Source organism: Pan troglodytes, chromosome 6 (genome assembly GCF_028858775.2).
Source record: "Pan troglodytes isolate AG18354 chromosome 6, NHGRI_mPanTro3-v2.0_pri, whole genome shotgun sequence".
Taxonomy (NCBI): domain Eukaryota; kingdom Metazoa; phylum Chordata; class Mammalia; order Primates; family Hominidae; genus Pan; species Pan troglodytes.
Genome location: NC_072404.2, coordinates 8,651,367 through 8,671,315, shown reverse-complemented (window position 1 = coordinate 8,671,315; position 19,949 = coordinate 8,651,367). Strand labels below are relative to the sequence as shown.

At 55.5% G+C, this 19,949-nt stretch overlaps 1 protein-coding gene across 8 annotated transcripts in view; it reads right to left on the bottom strand.

The window, feature by feature from the left end:
- AMZ1 (archaelysin family metallopeptidase 1) overlaps positions 1 to 19,949 on the bottom strand; it is a 47,538-nt gene that overhangs the window by 16,572 nt on the left and 11,017 nt on the right. For 4 of the 8 annotated variants that reach the window (XM_001139882.7, XM_063815192.1, XM_063815197.1 and 1 more), the window contains exons 2-6: positions 9,763 to 10,284; positions 7,626 to 7,793; positions 1,799 to 1,927; positions 1,272 to 1,441; positions 689 to 865 (exon numbers count right to left, since the gene is read on the bottom strand). In XM_001139882.7, the coding sequence (XP_001139882.3) occupies positions 689 to 865; positions 1,272 to 1,441; positions 1,799 to 1,927; positions 7,626 to 7,793; positions 9,763 to 10,066 (948 nt within the window). In that variant the 5' untranslated portion in view covers positions 10,067 to 10,284. Of the gene's footprint in view, positions 1 to 154; positions 410 to 688; positions 866 to 1,271; positions 1,442 to 1,798; positions 1,928 to 7,625; positions 7,794 to 9,762; positions 10,285 to 19,949 lie in introns of those variants that run through there. The other 4 variants (XM_063815193.1, XM_063815194.1, XM_063815195.1 and 1 more) reach the window with 2 other exon arrangements.

Sequence of the window (19,949 nt, the reverse complement as noted above, 5' to 3'; positions counted from 1 at the left end):
TTTCCAGCGCGGTTTCATTGACTGCTCTGGTGCCTGTACGCAGTGAGCACCTTATAACTGGTTTTAGTCCAAAGCTGGGTTTAAAGAAAAATTACCACCACCTGCCTTTGCACTCAGAACTCAAAGTAAAGCTTTTGAGCTTGCAAACAAATGTCCATGAATACGGACAAGCCCTTTGCTCGGCAACCCCACCCAGGCAACAGAGGGAGTTAGGAATGGAGGCCGCCTCCAACACAGCCTTGTTGTGTCAGCTCCCACCTCCTCCCAAGGGGCCTGTGCCTCCTCTGAGCAGCAGTGACCCAAGTGTGGGTGACGGGAAAGAAAAGAGAAAGTTACCCTGGGAAGACCGTGCCACCCGCCGGCTGCACCAGGAAGTCCCCTCCCGGCTGGGCTCCAATGCCGGCTCTTCCTGACAGAGGGAGAAAAGCCGTCGTCCCCACTCCACCCTGCTGCAACCTCCCAGTCACAGCCACCACACGCAGGCCCTGGCAGGACTCGACCTACCGCCGCCAGTGAGATCCGGATGGAGCTCAACCCCAGCGCAGGTCCCAGGGCTCTGCACTGCCTGGAACCCAGCAGTTGACAAAGCCTGTGTGCGGTCCCCGTGCCCTGCGTGGCCTCCAGGTGGCGCTCGCGGGCCTCCGGAGCGCAGGTCCCAGCAGCCAGGCAGCGCAACTCAGCCACTCACCTGGTACCTCTCGATGAGCCTGAAACCCAGGACATGCTGCAGCTTCCTCAGGCAGATGGGACAGAGGTCCAGGGGCCGCCGCAGGGCCTCGTCCAGGCTGAGCGCACCCTGCATGAGGCAGCGGAGCCAGCGGCAGTTCCCCAGGCCCAGAAGGTGGCAGAGCTCGTGGCACGTGACCTGGGGGGAAGGCCACCAAGCACCTTGCCTCACTGCCTTGCCCCTGCATCCGGCAGATCCCCAGGCAGCCCCAGCAGGACCAAAATGAGGACCTGGGTGAGGCCGGATGGCCGGGAGGTGGTCCGGGCGCCCTCCCCCTGCCCCAGGCAGCACAGGCCACATTCAGGGCCCCAGGGGAAAGGTGAGTCAGGGTGGGAGGCCCTGGGGAGGCCACACAGGATAGGGGCTTGGGGCTCTAATCCCTCCCCTGCTGCTTCATAGCTGTGTAGCCTTGCTTTCCTCGTTCCATAGAGTTAGGGGTCCATCCACTTCACTGTGAGGATGGGGCAGTGTAACAGACCGACGCACCGCGGGCTCAGACAGCACCCTCCTGTCCCCTCTTACCAGCCCCAGAGCCCCCACCCACCTTGCAGCACTGAACCATCCCCAGGGCACTGAAGCACAGGGCCCAGCCCCTGTCCTGCAGGGGGGCCTCAGGGCCGTCTGCTGCTGCCTCTACCAGGGCCGGATCAGGGGCGCTGGGCCCCGACTTCGGGAATTCCCCTGAGAACCGGGCGAAGCTGCAGATGCCCACTTCTGGAGAGAGATGGAGAGAAGGGCACTCTCAGGGGTCAGCCTTGGCTCTGGGGGCCCACCGTCAAACCCACCTCATGCTCTCATGCAAGCTGGCCATGGCCCAAGGACATACCAGTCCTGGGAGGCCCTGTCCTGCCCACATGAAGTTGGGCCCTGGGGCAGACGCCACAGCTGAGGAACAGCCCCTATGCCATTCCTCAGGAGGAGCTGGAAGGGGCCACCTATGCCCATGCACAGGTGTTGACTTCCACCAGGAGGGTGCTTGAAGCAAGAGCAAAGAGGGTGCCCTGCAGCCACGGGGGCCACAGCCCCATGCCAGGCTACCCCCCAGGCACAGCTGCTGCGGCCCCGGCTCACCGTGCCCTGGAAGGAACTTGCTGAAGGTGAAGCTCCAGGCCTCGTGGGGGTACAGGTCAGACAGTGTGAGGCCCAGCACACACAGCGCGTCCCCTGGCTTGTTGTTCTTCAAGAAGGACAGGATGCCGTCTGCGGGGAGAGGGGCAGAGGACGGGGTCAGGAGGCAGCCGGGGACTCCCATCTTCCAGGCTCAGGCTGGCACACCCTGTTATCCTCTTCCTCTGCCTGGGCCCTGCCCCTTCCCAAGTCAGGTCTGGGCCACCAGCATTTGGTGTGACCTGAGGGCCAGGGCCATTTGGAGATCAGGACATGATAAGTCTCAGAGGCCATGGACAGCCAAGTGGGGACGCTGGAGAGGCAGCCAGGCCAACAAGACTGGCGCTTGCAGCCCCAGGAAGGAGAAGCCACCTCAGCAGCTGAGCAACAGCCCCAGAGAGTCCACGTCTCAGCCCGGGGACCTGTGAGTCCCCACGGCAAAAGGGGCTGCAGATAATTAAAGATCTTGGGATGGGGGCGTTATTCTGCATCAGCCAGCTGAGCCTGATGCCATCACAAGAACCCTCGGTGAGCGTGAGGCCAGGCACGGTGGCTCACACCTGTGATCCCAGTAATTCGGGAGGCCGAGATGGGCAGATCACCTGAGGTCAGGAGTTCGAGACCAGCCTGGCCAACATGACAAAACCCCATCTCTACTAAAAATACAAAATGAGCCGGGCATGGTGGTGTGTGCCTGTAATCCCAACTACTCAGGAGGCTGAGACAGGAGAATTGCTTGAACCCAGGAGGTAGAGGTGGCAATGAGCTGACATCATGCCACTGCCCTCTAGCCTGGGCAACAGAGCCAGACTCCATCTCAAAAATAAAAAAAAAAAAAAAGTCCTCATTAGAGGCAGCAGGGGGTCTGGGTGAGAACGTGAGGCCTGAGGGCACTGCAGGGCTGGCTCGGAGGAAGGGCCATTAGCCAAGGATACGGGTGCCTCTAGAAGCTGGAAAGGGCAGGAAATGGATTCTCCCTGGAGTCTCCTGGAGCCAACCCTTGACTTTAGCCGGGGCGGTGGGGGCGCTCCTGACCCACAGCACTGTGAGATCACAGTGGGTCATCCAAGCTAGCAAGTTGTGTAACTTGTTAGCATGGTTCCCAGGAGCATGAGTGTGGACAGATAGAGGAGAGGCCCAGGGGCTGAACCTGGGCACGATGGCATCAAAGCCGGGAAACCAGGAGCCCAGGGAGGGAAGGGGGCAGAGCAGCTACCGCGGGCCCAGGAAACCCGGAGAGGGTCTCAGAGTTAGTGCAGAGAGGAGGGGTTGGGGCACAGAGGCACACCAGAGAAAAGTGTTTTCGAAGGAGTTCTACCCTTAAAAGGAACAGATTGGCAAGGAGGTTTTTCTGTGTGTGTGGTTTTTTGTTTTTTGTTTTTTGAGATGGAGTGTTGCTTTGTTGCCCAGGCTGCAGTGTAGTGGCACTATCTATCTCAGTTCCCTGTAACCTCTGCCTCCCAGGTTCAAGTGATTCTCCTGCCTCAGCTTCCTAAGTAGCAGGGATTACAGGCACGTGCCATCACACCCAGCTAATTTTTGTATTTTTAGTAGAAAGGAGATTTCACCATGTTGGTCAAGCTGGTCTCAAACTCCTAACCTCATGATCCGTCTGCCTCGGCCTCCCAAAGTGCTGGGATTACAGGCATGAGCCACCACAGCTGGCCATGTGTTTGTTTTTGAGATAACATCCCATTCTGTCACCCAGGCTGGAGTACAATCACAGCTCACGCTGCAGTCTCCACCTCCTGGGCTCAAGCAATCTTCCTGCCTCAGCCTCCTGAGCAGCTGGGTAATTGATTGACAATGATGCTAACGAGGTGATGATTGATTGACAAGGATGCCAACGAGGTGATGATGACTGACAGTGATGATTGTTGTGGATCAAGTTATGTCCCCCAAAAAGACAGGTGGAAGTCCTAACGCCCGGAACCTGCCATTGTTTGGAAACAGGATCTGTGCAGATGTAATCCAGTTAAGATGATGTCATGAAGGAGACCCAATGACTGGAGTCTTAGAAGAGACGCAGAGGCACATGGCATAAAGCTCACGGGAAGTCAAAGGCCGAGGTTGGAGTTGTGCATCTGGAAGCCACAGAGGGCCGGGCATTGCCAGCAACCTCCAGAAGCTGGAGGCAGCCAGGAAGCACCCTCCACGGAGCCTTCTGAGACCGCGTGGCCCTGCCAAAACCTTGGTTAAGAACTGCAGGCTCCAGCGATGTGAGACAAGAAATGTCCCTAAGCCACCCAGTTTGTGGTACTTTGTTATGGCAGTCCCAGGAAACCAATACAGTGATCCAAAGCATGCTACTCTCTGGGCAAGATGGCAGGACCCCATCTCTACAACAATCAAAATAATTAGCCAGGTGTGATGGCATGTGTCTGCGGTCCCAGCTACTTGGGAGGCTGAGGCAGAGGAGCCCAGGAGTTCAAGGCTGCAGGGAGCTATGATCACACCACTGCGCTTAAGCCTGGGTGACAAAGCAAGACCCCATCTCTAAAAAAAAAATTAAAAACCAGGCTGAGCTGACCCCACAAATGCAACCCGGCATACCCTCTGGGTTCCACCTGCTTTTGAACCTTCCCGAGTGCATGTCCTTTTCCCGAGGGCTCCCCCGTGCACTTCTGAAGTGTGGGGCTGGGGGAAACAGCAGTTTGTCCACTAAGCAGAGGGGGTGGAAAGCCCTGGAGTGACGTTTGTGGGACTTGGTGCTGTCTCTGAGCTGCCACAGTCCTGGCACGGACAGGTCAGAGGCCGTAACAGGTGAGACGCACCGCATATGGCGTGGGGGAGGTGAGGAGAGCTGAGGCTGCAGAGGCCAAGCCTGAGAGGCACAGGGTCCCCGGCTGTGTTTTAGGGCCAGGGCCAAGGCAGGCCACACTGCCCCCAGGCCCCACTGTAGGACCTCAGGGGCTGGGGAAGCCTGTGGAATATAGGCTGTACCCAGAAAGCAGGCCAGGACAAAGAAACATGCCACCTAGGGGGTGGCACCCCACCCCAACCAGGGGACACCTATCAACCCCCAAATCTCAACAGTGGCTGCTCCCTGTAACAGTACACTAGGGAATTTAGACAACCCTCCCACCAAAAGATGGCCAGACAGGCAGAGTGAATGACAAAGAACAGCTGCTTCCAACACCCACGATGGGGAGGAGTGGATTAAGGATAAAGGTTTGGTGGCCAGTAGAGGGGTAGAGAGCCGCCCTCTATATGATTATGGTGATGGCCACGTGATGTATGCATGTGTCAAGACTCAGAACCTTACACTAAAAAGGATGAATTTTACTATCTAAATTACACCTCAATAACCAAGGCAGAGACCTAATGAGAAAAACGGGGAGGATTGGAGCTCAAACAGATGAAGCTGGACTGTTTCTGGGGTGGGGGAGTGGGCAGGATGACCCTGACATGCTTCCTGCCCTGGGAGGGATGTGGAGCCCTGGGGACCATCAGAATGACCCAGAAAAGCTTCATGTCTTTGTCCCACAGTCAGCCCTTTGGTGCCTGGCAGAAGGAAAAGAAAATCCTCTATGGTGAAAAACATCGGCCCAGGCCAAAAATTCTCAAAGTTAAACTAATTTTTCCAATAAGATGCCTAACTAACAATCGAAAATAACAAGGCACAATGAGGCAGGATAACTGAGACAAAATTAGCAGAAATAACAAATACAGGCACATGGGCACTCCAGATAGTGTAATCGTCGGACAGATGGTCAAGCAACTATGTTCATGGACATCAATGCTGAACTTAAAGAAGTGTCATAGGCAACTGAGACCTATAAAAACGTGACACTGGGCCGGGCGCAGTGGCTCACACCTGTAATCCCAGCACTTTGGGAGACCGAGGCAGGCGGATCACGAGGTCAGGAGATCGAGATCATCCTGGCTAACACGGTAAAACCCCGTCTCTACTAAATATGCAAAAAAAAAGCCAGGCACAGTACTGGGCGCCTGTAGACCCAGCTACTCAGGAGGCTGAGGCAAGAGAATGGCATGAACCCAGGAGGCGGAGCTTGCAGTGAGCCGAGATCATGCCACTGCACTCCAGCCTGGGTGACACAGCAAGACTCCGTCTAAAAAAAAAAAAAAAAAAAGCGTGACACTGCTAATTTCAAAAAGAATCCACTGGAAACTGTAGAACTCACAAACATGACAACTGAAATTAGGAACACAATATATGGGGGTTGTGATTTTTTTTAATGATCGGGTCTTGTTCTGTCACCCAGGATAGAGGGGAATACAGTAGCACGATCACAGCTCACTGCAGTTTCAAACTCTCAGCCTCCCAAGTAGCTGAGACTATAGATGTGTGCCACCACTGCCAGCTATTTTTATATTTTTTGCACAGACAGGGTCTGGCCTAGTTGCCCAGGCTGGTCTTGAACACCTGCCATCAAGCTATCCTCCCACCTCAGCCTCTCAAAGTACTGGGATTACAGGTGTGAGCCACCATGTCCAGCCTCAATATATGGGTTTAAGAGTACCTTAGATGAGGCCAGGCAGGGTGGCTCACGCCTATAATCCCAGCACTTTGGGAGGCCAAGGCAGGCAGATCATGAGGTCAGGAGATCGAGACCATCCTGGCTAACACGGTGAAATCCCGTCTCTACTAAAAATACAAAAAAATTAGCTGGGCATGGTGGCAGCCGCCTGTAGTCCCAGCTACGCGGGAGGCTGAGGCAGGAGAAGGGCGTGAACCCGGAAGGCAGAGCTTGCCATGAGCCCAGATTGCACCACTGCACTCCAGCCTGGGCGACAGAGCAAGATTCTGTCTCAGAAAAAAAAAGTACCTTGGATGTGACTCCAGAGACAGTAAGCCTTAGCCAAAGGATGAGAATAAATTCAGACTAAAGCATGAATGATCATAAAAGATATTATAGAGAAGAGAGTAAGATGGATTAATATACATTCAGTTGGAGTCATAGGAGAGAAGAGAATGGGGCAGAGGTGATAACTGACAAAAGCAGCAATGGCTGAGAGTATCCCAGAACTGATGAAAGCTGTCCATCCGCTCATTCCAGCCCCTTTGAGGCCCTCCCTAAACTTGAGTCTAGGTTTCCTATCCACCAACAGAGCCCTCACTTCACCTCTGCCTCTCAACCCCGCCTCACACTCTCCAGTCACCAGCGACCCTCAGGGAAGGGGCAAGGGCTTGAGGGTTGGGGGCTTCCAGGCACATGTAAAGTACTACGCAAAGACGGAAGGTTGGAGCCATGCTGAGTGGCCTTAGAAGGGCTCATTTCAAGCCAGTGACGGTGACTCACGCCTGTCATCCCAGCACTTTGGGAGGCTGAGGCAGGCAGATCACTTGAGGTCAGGAGTTCAAGACCAGCCTGGCCAACACAGTGAGACCCTGTCTCAACTAAAAATACAAAAATTAGCCAGGTGTGGTGGGCGCTTTTAGTCCCAGCTACTCAGAAGGCTGAGGCAGGAGAATCCCTTGAACCCGGGAGGTTGCAGTGAGCCGAGATCGCGCCACTGCACTCCAGCCTGGGTGACAGAGCAAGACTCCGTCTCAAAAAAATAACAAAAAAAGAAGGGCTCGCTTCTCCTGCTCTGCATGCTCCGGCGTTTTCCTGTGGGCACTGGCTGTGTGGTCAGGTCCCCAGACACTCCTGGGTGGGAAGGAGGAGCTCTCCGGCTCGGTCCTGCTTCCCAAACCCTGGGAAATGGATGTTTCCCAGCAAAAAGGAAGAAAAGCTTCCTTTCCTCTCCTGGGCGCCTTCCTCCCACCTCTTCCTTCCGGAAGGGGCCTGCCTTGGCCTGAGCCGCGGCTGCCGTCCTCACTCACCTGTGTGGAGCTGGAGCCTGTCAGAGTCCCGGCTGGGCCGCGAGGAGCAGCGGATGGACGCGGCTGCCACCGACGGCAGGCACTTGACGCGCAGGCCCAGGAAGAAGGCCTCCGTGCAGCTGCACAGCTGGTGTAGCAGGGAGTTTCCCACCGGCTCCTCGCTCAGGTCTGGTGGGAGAGCAGCGCCGTCAGCCCTGCGACGCCCCTGCCCGCCTGGGACCCTCTCCCCGGGAATCGCTCGCAGACACCGGCCTGCTGGGTAAACAAGGCCAATGTGGACCTACCCTGACAGCAAGCGGAACGTCGGGCTTAGAAAAGGGATGGAAAGCATGACTTTTTCAAAAGGGCAAACACCGAGGGACACAGAGGAAAGATTCATGCACAGATGAAAGGACAGCAGTGACAATCGCATACGAGCTCAGGGAGGGAGCAGGCAGGGACTCACCAGGGGCAGGGACTTCTAGGGTTAGCGCCAGGCACTGCAGCTGAGCAGGCAGCACACAGAGCCGAGCCACCTGGCTGCAAAATTCCAGCCTGACTGGGGCAGAGAGCAAGACAGAGCTGGGCTGCCTGGCTGCAAAAAGCCAGCCTGGCTGGGGCAGACAGCAGGACACAGAGCCAGGCTGCATGGCTGCAAAATGCCAGCCTGGCTGGGGCAGAGAGTAGCACACGAGGGTGCAGGTCGAGGCTGGAGAGGCAGCAGGGAGCTCCCAGGGCAGCCCCTGGAGGGATGCACACACCAGATCACAGGTCAGGAGGACAGATGGACAAGGACCAAGGGTAGAGGCCAGGAGACCAGTGAGAAATCAGCTGCCGGGACTCCAGGCCAGCAGCATCAGCCTCACCCAGGAAAGGAGGGAAATGCAGAGCCCGGCCCAGCCCCCACCTCCTGACCCGGCCCCTGTGTCTCAACAACATGCCCATGTGTCAGCGCGTCAGAGCTTGGGACACCAGGCTCTGAGCCATTAGCAGGGAGGTGGAGGGAAGCGGGTGGCTCCCAAGCTGCTGGATTGGCTGCTGTGGGGTGGTGGATGCTGAGACCAAGGGACACCCGCAGGATTTGGGTCCTGAGGGGCAGGAAAGGGGCTGCGTGGACCACCAGGGCTGGTGACAAGCCTGCGTGGGGCAAAGCCAGGCGAGGTCCAGCTCTGTTCTGGCTTGCTGTCGAGATGCCGAAAGGCGTGGTGTGCTGGTCAGAAGTGGACGCCAGCCCTTTCCTCCTCTCCGAGCCCAAGAGCCCCCGTCCCGTGTGCTGTCTCTGCCAGGCTGCTCTTGGCATGTGAGAGGCACAGAGCTGGCCCTGCCCCTCGCGCTCCCCGCACCTGCCTGGGCCGTTCCCTTCTGAGCATGGATGCCTGTTGTCTCGGCCCCCCATTCACCCTGGGTCCCCCAGACTCTGCCAGACACAGAGCTCTGAGGACAGTGACCACTCTGGGCCCTCAAGCCCCCACCCTGCTCAGCCCAGCCCCTCCCACTATAGCATCAGGATGAGCACCCCAGCCCCAGGGTCAAACAGACCTGCGTTCCAGTCCCGTCCCTACCAGTGACCAGCTCTGCCACTCACACAGGTCAAGGGACCTCTCCCTGCTTCCATTTCCTTGCCTGCGAAATGGGCTGATCCTCATTTCGGCACCCCAAAGAGAAAGTGGTCTTTTTTTTTTTTTGAGACAGTCTCACTTCATCACCCAGGCTGGAGTGCAGTGGCATGATCTCAGCTCACTGCAACCTCTGTCTCCCAGGTTCCAGCGATTCTCCTGCCTCAGCCTCCTGAATAACTGGGATTACAGGTGTGCACCACCACACCCGGCGTGATCTGTATACAGCCCGCAGCACAGTGCCTGGGATGGCTCTAGTTTCAACAGGCGTAGCCAGGACCGTGCACATCTGGATGAGGCCACACCTGCATGTGGACCAGTCCCAGAGCCTGGGCCGTCTGAGCATCGTGTCAGGATGGGGTGGGAGGAAGGAAGCCTTGGCCCAGCCAGGACCTCCCTGCCTCCACCCTGGCATCCCATACACCCAGGGCCCTCTTCCCTCATTTCAGTCCTGCCTGGGGGCTATGCACAGACATCCCCCCCTTGTGCTATATATAAGCTGGTCCCCCAGGAGCGTGCCGATGGCTGCAGGTGTCCCGTACCTATCGGCTGTAGGTAGATGTGCTTCCGAGCCAGGCGGGGCTTCCGGTGCTGCAGGGAGGCGTGGAAGGTCTGGAAGTCCTCGGGGGCCTCGGGTCGGCTCAGGAGCCAGTCGAAGCCCGTGCGGATGAGCAGGGTGCAGAAGAGCGTCCTCTGTGGGTTGTAGGCCTCGGCCAGGAAGAGCCGCTCGGCAGGGGAGAAGGCGGACACATACAGCTGCTGCAGGGCTGCGTCAGTGGAGACCAGAGCGTCCTTCAAGGCCCGGGGCCCGAAGCTGAACTCCTGTGCGGGTCTACACTGCAGCATGGTGGGCGGGCAGGGCCTGGCCACTCCTGGGAGCCCCTGCTGCTGTCCATGGGCCACCTGGGGGACGGCCACGGTCTTGTCCAGAATCTTCCCTCGGGCTGATCCGAGTGGCTACCGGGGGCTCCCTGCAGACAGACACTGGTCCAAGGGCCCTCAAGGCCCAGCTCTGCCTGGTCCTGGACGCTCTCAGGCATGGGCGCTTCTGGGCCCACAGCACCCTGTGGATGACACGAACAGGGGTCCCCTCACTGCCGAGCACACAGGGCCCGATGTCCCAGGCAAGGGATGGGCCGCTCCTGCCCAGGCCTGGGGAGAAGCTCTGCAGAGGACGAGGGTGTCAGAGGGAGCCCTGGCCCCTCCAGGACACAGCACTGCCACCCAGCGAGGTTGGAAGTACACATTCAACCACTTCATCTTCTCTAGCAGGTTGGGTCCCATGGGCCACCCAGGGGACGGTCACAGTCTCTTCCAGAAGCTTCCCTCATCCAGAACTGGGTATGGGGAAGTACCTCCCGCTCGGCAGGGGCAGGGACATGTGTCCATGGGCCCCCACAGAAGGGCAGGGGCCCCCAAGGCCATTCTTCCATTCCCTCTTACCAGCCAACTCTGTCTAGAGGCCTTGGAGGCAAGAGAGACCTCCTCCCCTCCCTGCAGAGCTAGAAGGGCCCCTCCAGGTGGAAACCAAATGCTCCTCTCCACGGCATGATCACTAAGTGTGCATCCTCACCTGGGTCCCCCCATCGCCTGGGGTTCCTCCTTACCCAGAGCCCCCATCATCTGGGGTTCCTCCTCACCCAGAGCCCCTATCACCTAGGGACCCCCCAACACCCAAGAACTCCCATCACGGCAGCTCTTCATCCCAATTACAAGCTTTCCTAGCAGGTCCCTGTGCGCCCAGCAAGCATATGTTTGGGGGGGGGCGGGGGTACACAGCCCCAACAGCACCCAGACGTCCCCAGGACACACGTGAGGGCCCGAGATCCAGATGAAGCAGTCAGGGCAGGCGTTTGTGCCAAACCCCACCAGCTCGAAACACGGAGAAGCGGAGAAGCAACAGCGAATTTCAACGCCCAGGACGGACCAGGTAGGGAGGAGACGGTGGGGGGCGTGGAGCTGGCAGAACCATGACAAAGCCGCCCTGCAAAACAGATGCTCTGACCGGAGCAGCAGCTAGGCAACCCCACACTTAGGAACACGCCTGAGAGTCGTCACCGCACGCTTGGTTCCGGGCTACATTTATGTCTCTGTTCAGAGACTGTGAGACCTGCCAGGGCGGATGGAGAGTGGGCTGGGCAGGGGAAGCCTCGCAGAACAGATAAAAGCAAAGGGGTGGTTGTGGGGAGAGGCTAGAAACGAACCAGAAACCACAGAAGGGGGATGCACAAATAATACAGCCAGGCAGGTGCAGCTAAGGACGTGTGAATAGACCCTTATGAATCAGCAGCCCTCGGACAAGCTTCCTGTAGAAAGCTGAGCTAGACACGCAAAACCCATTTGTCTACAGACCGTCAAGTTGCAAGACCTGCCAGTCCTAGCCGGAAAACCAGAAACAGCTTTGTTTTTGCAGGGAGAATGAACAGCCCTATTCTCTCTTTAACTAACCCTGATTTCTTTTTTAGAGATAGGGTCTCGCTGTGTCGTCCAGGCTGGAGTGCAGTGGCGCAATCATAGCTCACTGCAGCCTCCAACTCCTGAGCTCAAGCGATCCTCCTGCTTCAGCCTCCCAAGTAGCTGGGAATACAAGTGTGTACCATGTCCTGCTAATTTTTGTATTTTTTGTAGAGACGGGGGTCTCACTATGTTGCCCAGGCTGGTCTCAAACTCCTGGGCTCAAGCAATCCTCTCTCCTCAACCTCCCGAAGTGCGTCAGCCACTGCATACAGACCCCCCCACCCCCAACTTCTTTTTGTTTTTTAGATGGAGTCTTGCTGTGTCGCCCAGGCTAGAATGCAGTGTCGTGATCTGGGCTCACTGCAACCTCCACCTCCCGGGTTCAAGCAATTCTCCTGCCCCAGCCTCCCAAATGGCTGGGATTACAGGTGCCCCCCACCATGCTAGGCTAATTTTTGTGTTCTTAGTAGAAACAGGGTTTCACCATGTTGGCCAGGCTGGTCTCAAACTCCTGACCTCAAGTGATCCGACTGCCTCTGCCTCCCAAAGTGCTGGGATCACAGGCATGAGCCACCGTGCCTGTTTGGTTTTTTTACTTGTTTTTTGCTTGTTTTTTGTTTTGTTTTTTTAACAGAATGGTTCTAGCTCTGTGCCCAGGCTGGAGTACGGTGGCACAATCATGGCTCACAGTAGCCTCCTGAGTAGTGGCAACATGGGCATACATACCACGCCTGGCCCACTAACTCCAGTTTCACACATTCATCTGGAAAATACATGTATATGTGCTCATATTCCTATGTATATGTGAATACATAAATAAATTTGATATATGTAATTTATACATTTTCTTTTGGGGAAAATGTGACACAGCTGTATATACATGTGTGCACACAAATATACACAAATATATTTTTTTCCAGAGGAACGTACTGGCTTAGAGTAGCGGAGGGGCTGGTACTGAATTTCCACTGAGATCACTGCCAGCCTGGAGCTTTCTATAACTTCTTTCTCCAAATACATTTTACAAATTTAAGATCCAACTGCATATATAATCCTGTATCTTTTTGCTTCATAAATCTTGAGCATTTTCCAAATTCTTAAACATTCTACAAAAATGCTATTTTTGGCTGAGTGTGGTGGCTCTCACCTGTAATCCCAGCACTTTAGGAGGCTGAGGCGGGTGGATCACTTGAGCCTAGGAGTTCAAGACCAGCCCAGGCAACATGGCAAAATCTCATCTCTACTAAAAACACAAAAAATTAGCCGGGCACGGTGACGCACACCTGTAGTCCCAGCAACTCAGGAGGCTGAGGTGGAAGGATCACCTGAGCCCAGAAAGTCAAGGCTGCAGTGAGCCATGATCGTGCCACTGCACTCCAGCCTGGAGGAGGGAGTGAGACCCTGTCTCAAAAAAACAACAAATTTAAAATTTATTTTAAAAAATAAAAAATAGAGCCAGGCGCAGCAGCTCACGCCTGTAATCCCAGCACTTTGGGAGGCCGAGGCTGGTGGATCACCCGAGGTGAGGAGTTCAAGACCATCCTGGCTAATCCGGTGAAACCCCATCTCTACTAAAAATACAAAAATTAGCCGGGCGTGGTGGCGCATGCCTGTAATTCCAGCTACTCAAGAGGCAGAAGAATCACTTGAACCCGGGAGGCGGAGGTTGCAGTGAGCCGAGATCGCGCCATTGCACTCCAGCTTGGGCACTGCAGCGAGGCTCTGTCTCAAAAATAAAAAATAAATAAAAATGTTACTTTCAACCACTGCCCAAAAACGCCATAATGAACATCTTTGTACATAAGTCTGTGTTTCCATCTCCTCAAGATGGACTCGTAGAAGGGAAAATTCCACATGTGGATGTTTAAAGGATGGTGATTTGTATTGCAAATTGCTTTGCAGAAAGATCACACCAGCTTACGATCCCACCAGCCCTCAAGGTTTTTTGCTTTTGTTTTTTGTTTTTGTTTTTGAGACAGAGTCTCCCTCTACCCCAGGCTGGAGTGCAGTAGCATGATCTTTGCTCACTGCAACCTCCACTTTCTGGGTTCAAGCGATTCTCCTGCCTCAGCCTCCCAAGCAGTTGGGACTACAGGCACCCACCACCATGCCCAGCTAATTTTTGTATTTTTAGTGGAGACAAGGTTTCACCATGTTGGCCAGGTTGCTCTTGAACTCCTGACCTCAAGGGGATCTGCCCACCTCAGCCTCCCAAAGTGCTGGGATTACAGGCATGAGCCACCACACCTGGCCAGCCCTGGAAGTTCTAAGTCATCAGCAGCAGATAAAAATGACTATTGGCCAGGCACGGTGGCTCACGCCTGTAATCCCAGCACTTTGGGAGGCCAAGGCGGGTGGATCACGAGGTCAGGAGATCGAGACCATCCTGGCTAACATGGTGAAACGCCGTCTCTACTAAAAATACAAAAAAATTAGCCGGGCGTGGTGGCAGGCACTTGTAGTCCCAGTTACTTGGGAGGCTGAGGCAGGAGAATGGTGTGAACCTGGGAGGCGGAGCTTGCAGTGAGCCGAGATCGCGCCACTGCACTCCAGCCTGGGTGACAGAGCAAGACTCCATCTTAAAAAAAACAGACAAAAAAAAAATGACTATCAAGAGCCATAAACCACACTGTGTTCCAGGCAGGGCTTCATTGCTTTAACCCTCAGAGAAGTGGGTGCAGTTTTTGTCCCCATTTTCAAGAGGGTGAAACCGAGGTGGAGTAGGGTTAAATCTAACTTAAGCAACACCATGCCACACCAGAATCAGAGGTTGTGGGGGGCGGGGCGGGGGGGTTGGAACACACAGATTTTGTTTTCTAATAATAGTTATGTCCATTTCCTTTTTTTTTTGTTTTTCCAAGACAGTTTCACTCTGTCACCCAGGCTGGAGTCCAATGGCGCTATCTTGGCTCATTGCAACCTCCACCTCCGGGCTCAAGTGATTCTCCTGCCTCAGCCTCCGGAGTAGCTGGGCCTACAGGTGCCCGCCACCACGCCCGGCTAATTTTGTATTTTTAGTAGAGACAGGGTTTCACCATGTTAGTCAGGCTGGTCTCGAACTCCTGACCTCAAGTGATCCATCTGCCTTGGACTCCCAAAGTGCTGGGATTATAGGCATGAGCCACTGCGCCCGGCCTTTTTTTCTTTTTTAAATGAGACAGGATCTCCCTGTGTTGCCCAGGCTGGAGTGCTGTGGTGCACTCAGCTCTGCAGCCTCCAACTCCTGGGCTCAAGCAGTCCTCCTGCCTTGGCCTCCTGAGTAGCTGAGACTACAGACATGTACCAACACGCCCAGACAATTTTTTTTTTTTTTGTAGAGAAGGGTCTCACTATATTGCCCAGGTTGGTCTTGAACTCCGAGGCTCAAGCAATCCTCCCTTATTGGCCTCCCAAAGTGCTGGGATTATAAGACTGAGCCACCACATGGGCCTGAACATGCAGATTTTCAAGCATCATGGTTCCCATCACCATGGGAAGCAGGGCCCCACCTTGCCGGGACCACCTGGGTTCTATGCAGACCGAGCCTGTGCCCAGACCCCCATGCCCACCACCACACTCCAGCGTGGGTCTCACTCCTGGACTCTTGGAGTGAACAGGGCAGTCCTGGCAGGTTCACACCAGGGTGGAATTCCCGCTTCTGGACCATAAAGGAAGAAAGAAACATCAGATGCACAGATGATGGACAGGACCAGATCCTGTGGCCATGGAAAGGGCCATAGTGGGCAAGTCTTGCAGGAGGGCCAGAGGCTGAGCAAGGAGGAGCCGTGAGGACAGACCCAAGTCAGCCAGAAGCAGCTGAGAGATACACGATCAGTGGTACCAAAAGAGGCCGGGCGGGTCCCAGGGCAGGTGAACGCACGGGTTCATTCATTTATCCAATATATATAAAATAATAGGCCGGACGCGATGGCTCACGCCTGGAATCCCACCACCTTGGGAAGTCGAGGCAGGCGGATCACTCGAGGTCAGGAGTTCGAGACCAGCCTGGCCAACATGGTGAAACCCTGTTTCTACTAAAAGTACAAAAATTAGCCAGGCGTGGTGGCACATGCCTGTAATCCCAGCTACTCGGGAGGCTGAGGCAGGAGAATCGCTTGAATCCAGGAGACAGAGGTTGCAGCGAGCCGAGATCGCGCCACTGCACTCCAGCCTGAGTGACAGAGCGAGACTTCATCTCAAAAAAATAAATATATATTATATATGAGATTTTAGTATATACGATAATATATTAATGTAGTATAATCTCACATGTATATTTATAGGATTATGACCAGGTACGGTGGCTCACACCTGTAATCCCAGTACTTCGGGAGGCAGAAGGATCACGTGAGCAGGGGCGGCCAAGGCCAGCCTGGGCAACATAGACCTCACCTCTACTCTATGAAAATAAAATAAGGATTTATTATGAGAATTGGCTCACAGGCCTCAGAAGCTGAGGAGTCCTACAGTGTGCTGCCTACAAGCCAGAGACCCAGGGAAGCCCGAGGCGTGATTCAAACTCACCTCAGGTCCGAAGGCCTGAGAACCAGGGCAGCCGATGGTGGACATCCAGTCCCAGGGCAAGAGAGGATGACATGTCCCAGCTCCAGCGGCAAGGCAGGAAATGAGGGGTGAACTCCTCCTCCCTCTGCCGTCTGTTCTATACAGGGTCTTGAGGGATTGGAAGGTGCCCAGCCACTTGGGGAGGGCAGTCCACCTTCCTGAACCCACCGTCCTAATCCTAATGTCATCTCGAGCACCCTCACAGACACGTCCAGGAACGGTGTTGCATCAGGCACCCTGTGGCCCAGTTCAGCGGACTCGTGACAGTGACATCAGCTGCCAAGGGCTTCCTGGGTGCTGGGCCCTGTGCTGGGGGTTTTCCAACATGAGTGGACAACACAGAGGTCCCTGGCCCCATGGAGTTTAGATGCTCCAGCAGGAAGGCAGGTGGCAAAAGTGCTAAGTAAAGAGCATACATGGTAGGTTAGAAGGTGACAGGTCCTGTTGGAAAAAGAAAAGTCTGGCTGGCTGCAGTGGCTCATGCCTGCATTCCCAGCACTTTGGGAGGCCGAGGCGGGCGGATCACGAGGTCAGGAGATCGAGACCATCCTGGCTAACACGGTGAAACCCTGTCTCTACTAAAAATACAAAAAATTAGCCAGGCATGGTGGCGGGCGCCTATAGTCCTAGCTACTCTGGAGGCTGAGGCAGGAGAATGGCGTGAACCCGGGAGGCGGAGCTTGCAGTGAGTGGAGATCGCGCCACTGCACTCCAGCCTGGGCCACAGAGCAAGACTCCATCTCAAAAAACAAAACAAAACAAAACAAAAAATTAGCTGGGTGTGGTGGCACACATCTGTGGTCCCAGTTACTCGAGAGGCTGAGGTCGGAGGAAGTCTCCAGCCCAGGAGTCCAAGGCTGCAGTGAGCTGTGATCGCACCACTGCACTCCAGCCTGGATGACAGCAAGACCCTGTGTCCAACAACAACAAACCCACCAACCAGGCACGGTGGCTCACACCTGTAATCCCAGCACCTTGGGAGGTAGGCAATCACCTGAGGTCAGGAGTTCAAGACCAGCCTGACCAACATGGAGAAACCTCATCTCTCCTAAAAATACAATATTAGCCGGGCGTGGTGGCGCATGCCTGTAATCCCAGCTACTCAGGAGGCTGACACAGAAGAATTGCTTAAACTCGGGAGGCGGAGGTTGCGGTGAGCCGAAATGGCGCCACTGCACTCCGGCCTGGGCAACAAGAGCAAAAACTCCATCTCAAAACAAACACCTCCCTGCAGAGCGGGGCAGGGCTCAGGCGTGCCAGGCCCACACTCCCATTCCTGAGAGGGTGATCACAGTGGGCTCCATTGAGGTGGGATCTCTGAGCAAGGAGGCAGCGGGGAGGAGGGGCAGACCGTCCCAGACAGAGGTGGTGTACACAGGCCCGCAGCAGATACGTCTGGGGGCTCGGGGGACAGCCGGAGGAGGCCACTGTGGCTGGAATGAATTGGGGGAAAGAACAGGGGACAAGATTGGGGGAAGATGGGGACACGTCGCACAGGAGCCGGGAGGCTGTTGGAAGAGCTTTAACCTTTGCTCTGAGTGAGGTGGGGAACCGCTGCTGGGCTTGTGGCCAAGGGGTGGGGTACGGGGCTCCACAAAGCCCATCTCCTGCCCTAGCCATGCCAGGTGTCAGCCTGTGGAGGCAGCACCCCCTGCAACCTCTCAGAGTCCCCTCGGGGACTCCTGGGGACCTCGCTACGGAAGAGGCGCCCAGGAAACCCCTGAAGCTGGAATGCCCTCAACAACTCCGGGGGCTCTGGCATGAGCTTGGTCCTCTTTATTTATTTTTTATTTTTTGAGATGGAGCCTCACTCTATCACCCAGGCTGGAGTGCAGTGGCACAATCTTGGCTCACTGCAACCTCCGCTTCCCGGGTTAAAGCGATTCTCCTGCCTCAGCCTCCCGAATAGCTGGGACTAAAGGCCCTTGCCACCACACCCGGCTAATTTTTTTTTGTATTTTTAGTAGAGATGGGGTTTCACGTGTTAGCCAGGATGGTCTCGATCTCCTGACCTCATGATCCGCCCGCCTCGGCCTCTCAGAGTGTTGGGATTACAGGCGTGAGCCACCACGCCCGGCCAAGCTCGGTCCTCTTTCAACCCCACTGTGTCCTCCCTGTGAGATGGGTGTGGTCCCACCTGTCTTCCTCCAGGAGCCTGGCTGGCCCAAGTAGGAGGAGGAGGCACTTAGCCGGCCTCGGAGCACCTGACGCCACAGGAGACTCACCAGCTTATTTTTGTAGTTTCTGGGTACCGGTGACATGACCTGCTCACCGGCTTCTCGCTCCCAGACCTTCCGCTCACCAGCACTGCCGCCCATGAGGGGCAAGCACCATAACCTCCCAGTTACCTCCAAATCATTCCCCTAGCGCCGCAGCCAGCTCAGAATGATTTGTTCTGTCGACAGGGGCCTATCAATCATTTCTCTGGAGCAGCCCAGGGCCTTCCAGATGCCCAGGATGGTCTGTGTCCCAGCTTTCCAGAGAATGACATGGTAAAACAGATAGCAATACCTGCGGGCACCCTGGACCAGCCCTGACCAACATTCCCCTTCTTGCGCCTGCCACCCTGCAAAGCCCCAAAATCACTTTTTTTTTTTTTTGAGACGGAGCCTTGCTCTGTCACCCAGGTTAGAGTGCAGTGGCGCAATCTCGGCTCACTGCAACCTCCGCCTCCTGGGTTCACTGCCTGAGCCTCCCGAATAGCTGGGACTGCAGGCGTTTACCACCACACCCAGCTTATTTTTGTATTTTTAGTAGAGACGAGGTTTCAACATATTGGCCAAGCTGTTCTCAGACTCCTGACCTTGTGATCCACCCGCCTCGGCCTCCCGAAGTGCTGGGATTATATGTGTGAGCCACCGCGCCCGGCCCAAAATCACTTTCTGATGCAACACCTTGTCCCACCTCCAAAGCCATCCTGAGATTCACCCGTGTCATAACCCAGGAGACTGAGGCTCAGAGAGGGGAAGCCACTTGCCCAGGGTTACACAGCTCACCTGGATCTTGACTCCCAGCACAGAGACCCCTGACTCCAGTCCTCACACAGGGACCTTCCCCTACTCTCGAGGGGGGCTTTCCTGCCAGCACTCACACCCACCTGACCACCCGGAAACCCTGGTCAGAGGCTTCCCTGCCAGCAAACCCTCCTACTCCAGGCAAAGCATCAGGAAATGAGAAATGCTTTTTTTTTGGCCTCTGTCGCCCAGGCTGGAGTGCAGTGGTGCAATCTCAGCTCACTGCAACCTCCTCCTCCTCCCAGGTTCAAGCGATTCTCATGCCTCAGCCTCCCTAGTAGCTGGGACTACAGACACATGCCACCATGCCAGGCTAATTTTGGTATCTTTAGTAGAGACAGGGTTTCACCATGTTGGCCAGGCTAGTGTCGAACTCCTGGCCTCAAGTGATCTGCCTGCCTCGGCCTCCCAAAGCGCTGGGATTTCAGAGGTGAGCCACCACACCCGGCTGAGAAATGCCTTCTTTTTACCAAAAGTTCACAAGCCCTACCACATTGGTTCCAGGTGTGACTTGGGCCCAAACTGCCAACCTCAGGCCCATCTAAGTCATTCAGGGAGGACCGAATGGGAGCAACAGGAAGGGCCACAGCGACATGTTTTCCAGGGGATCAGAGCACATGCACAGAGGAGCCACAACCACAGACGGCCGTTTGCACACCCACAAGCAGTGGCGGGCACGCGGGTAACTCAGAGCATCTACATTGGAAACCCAGCCA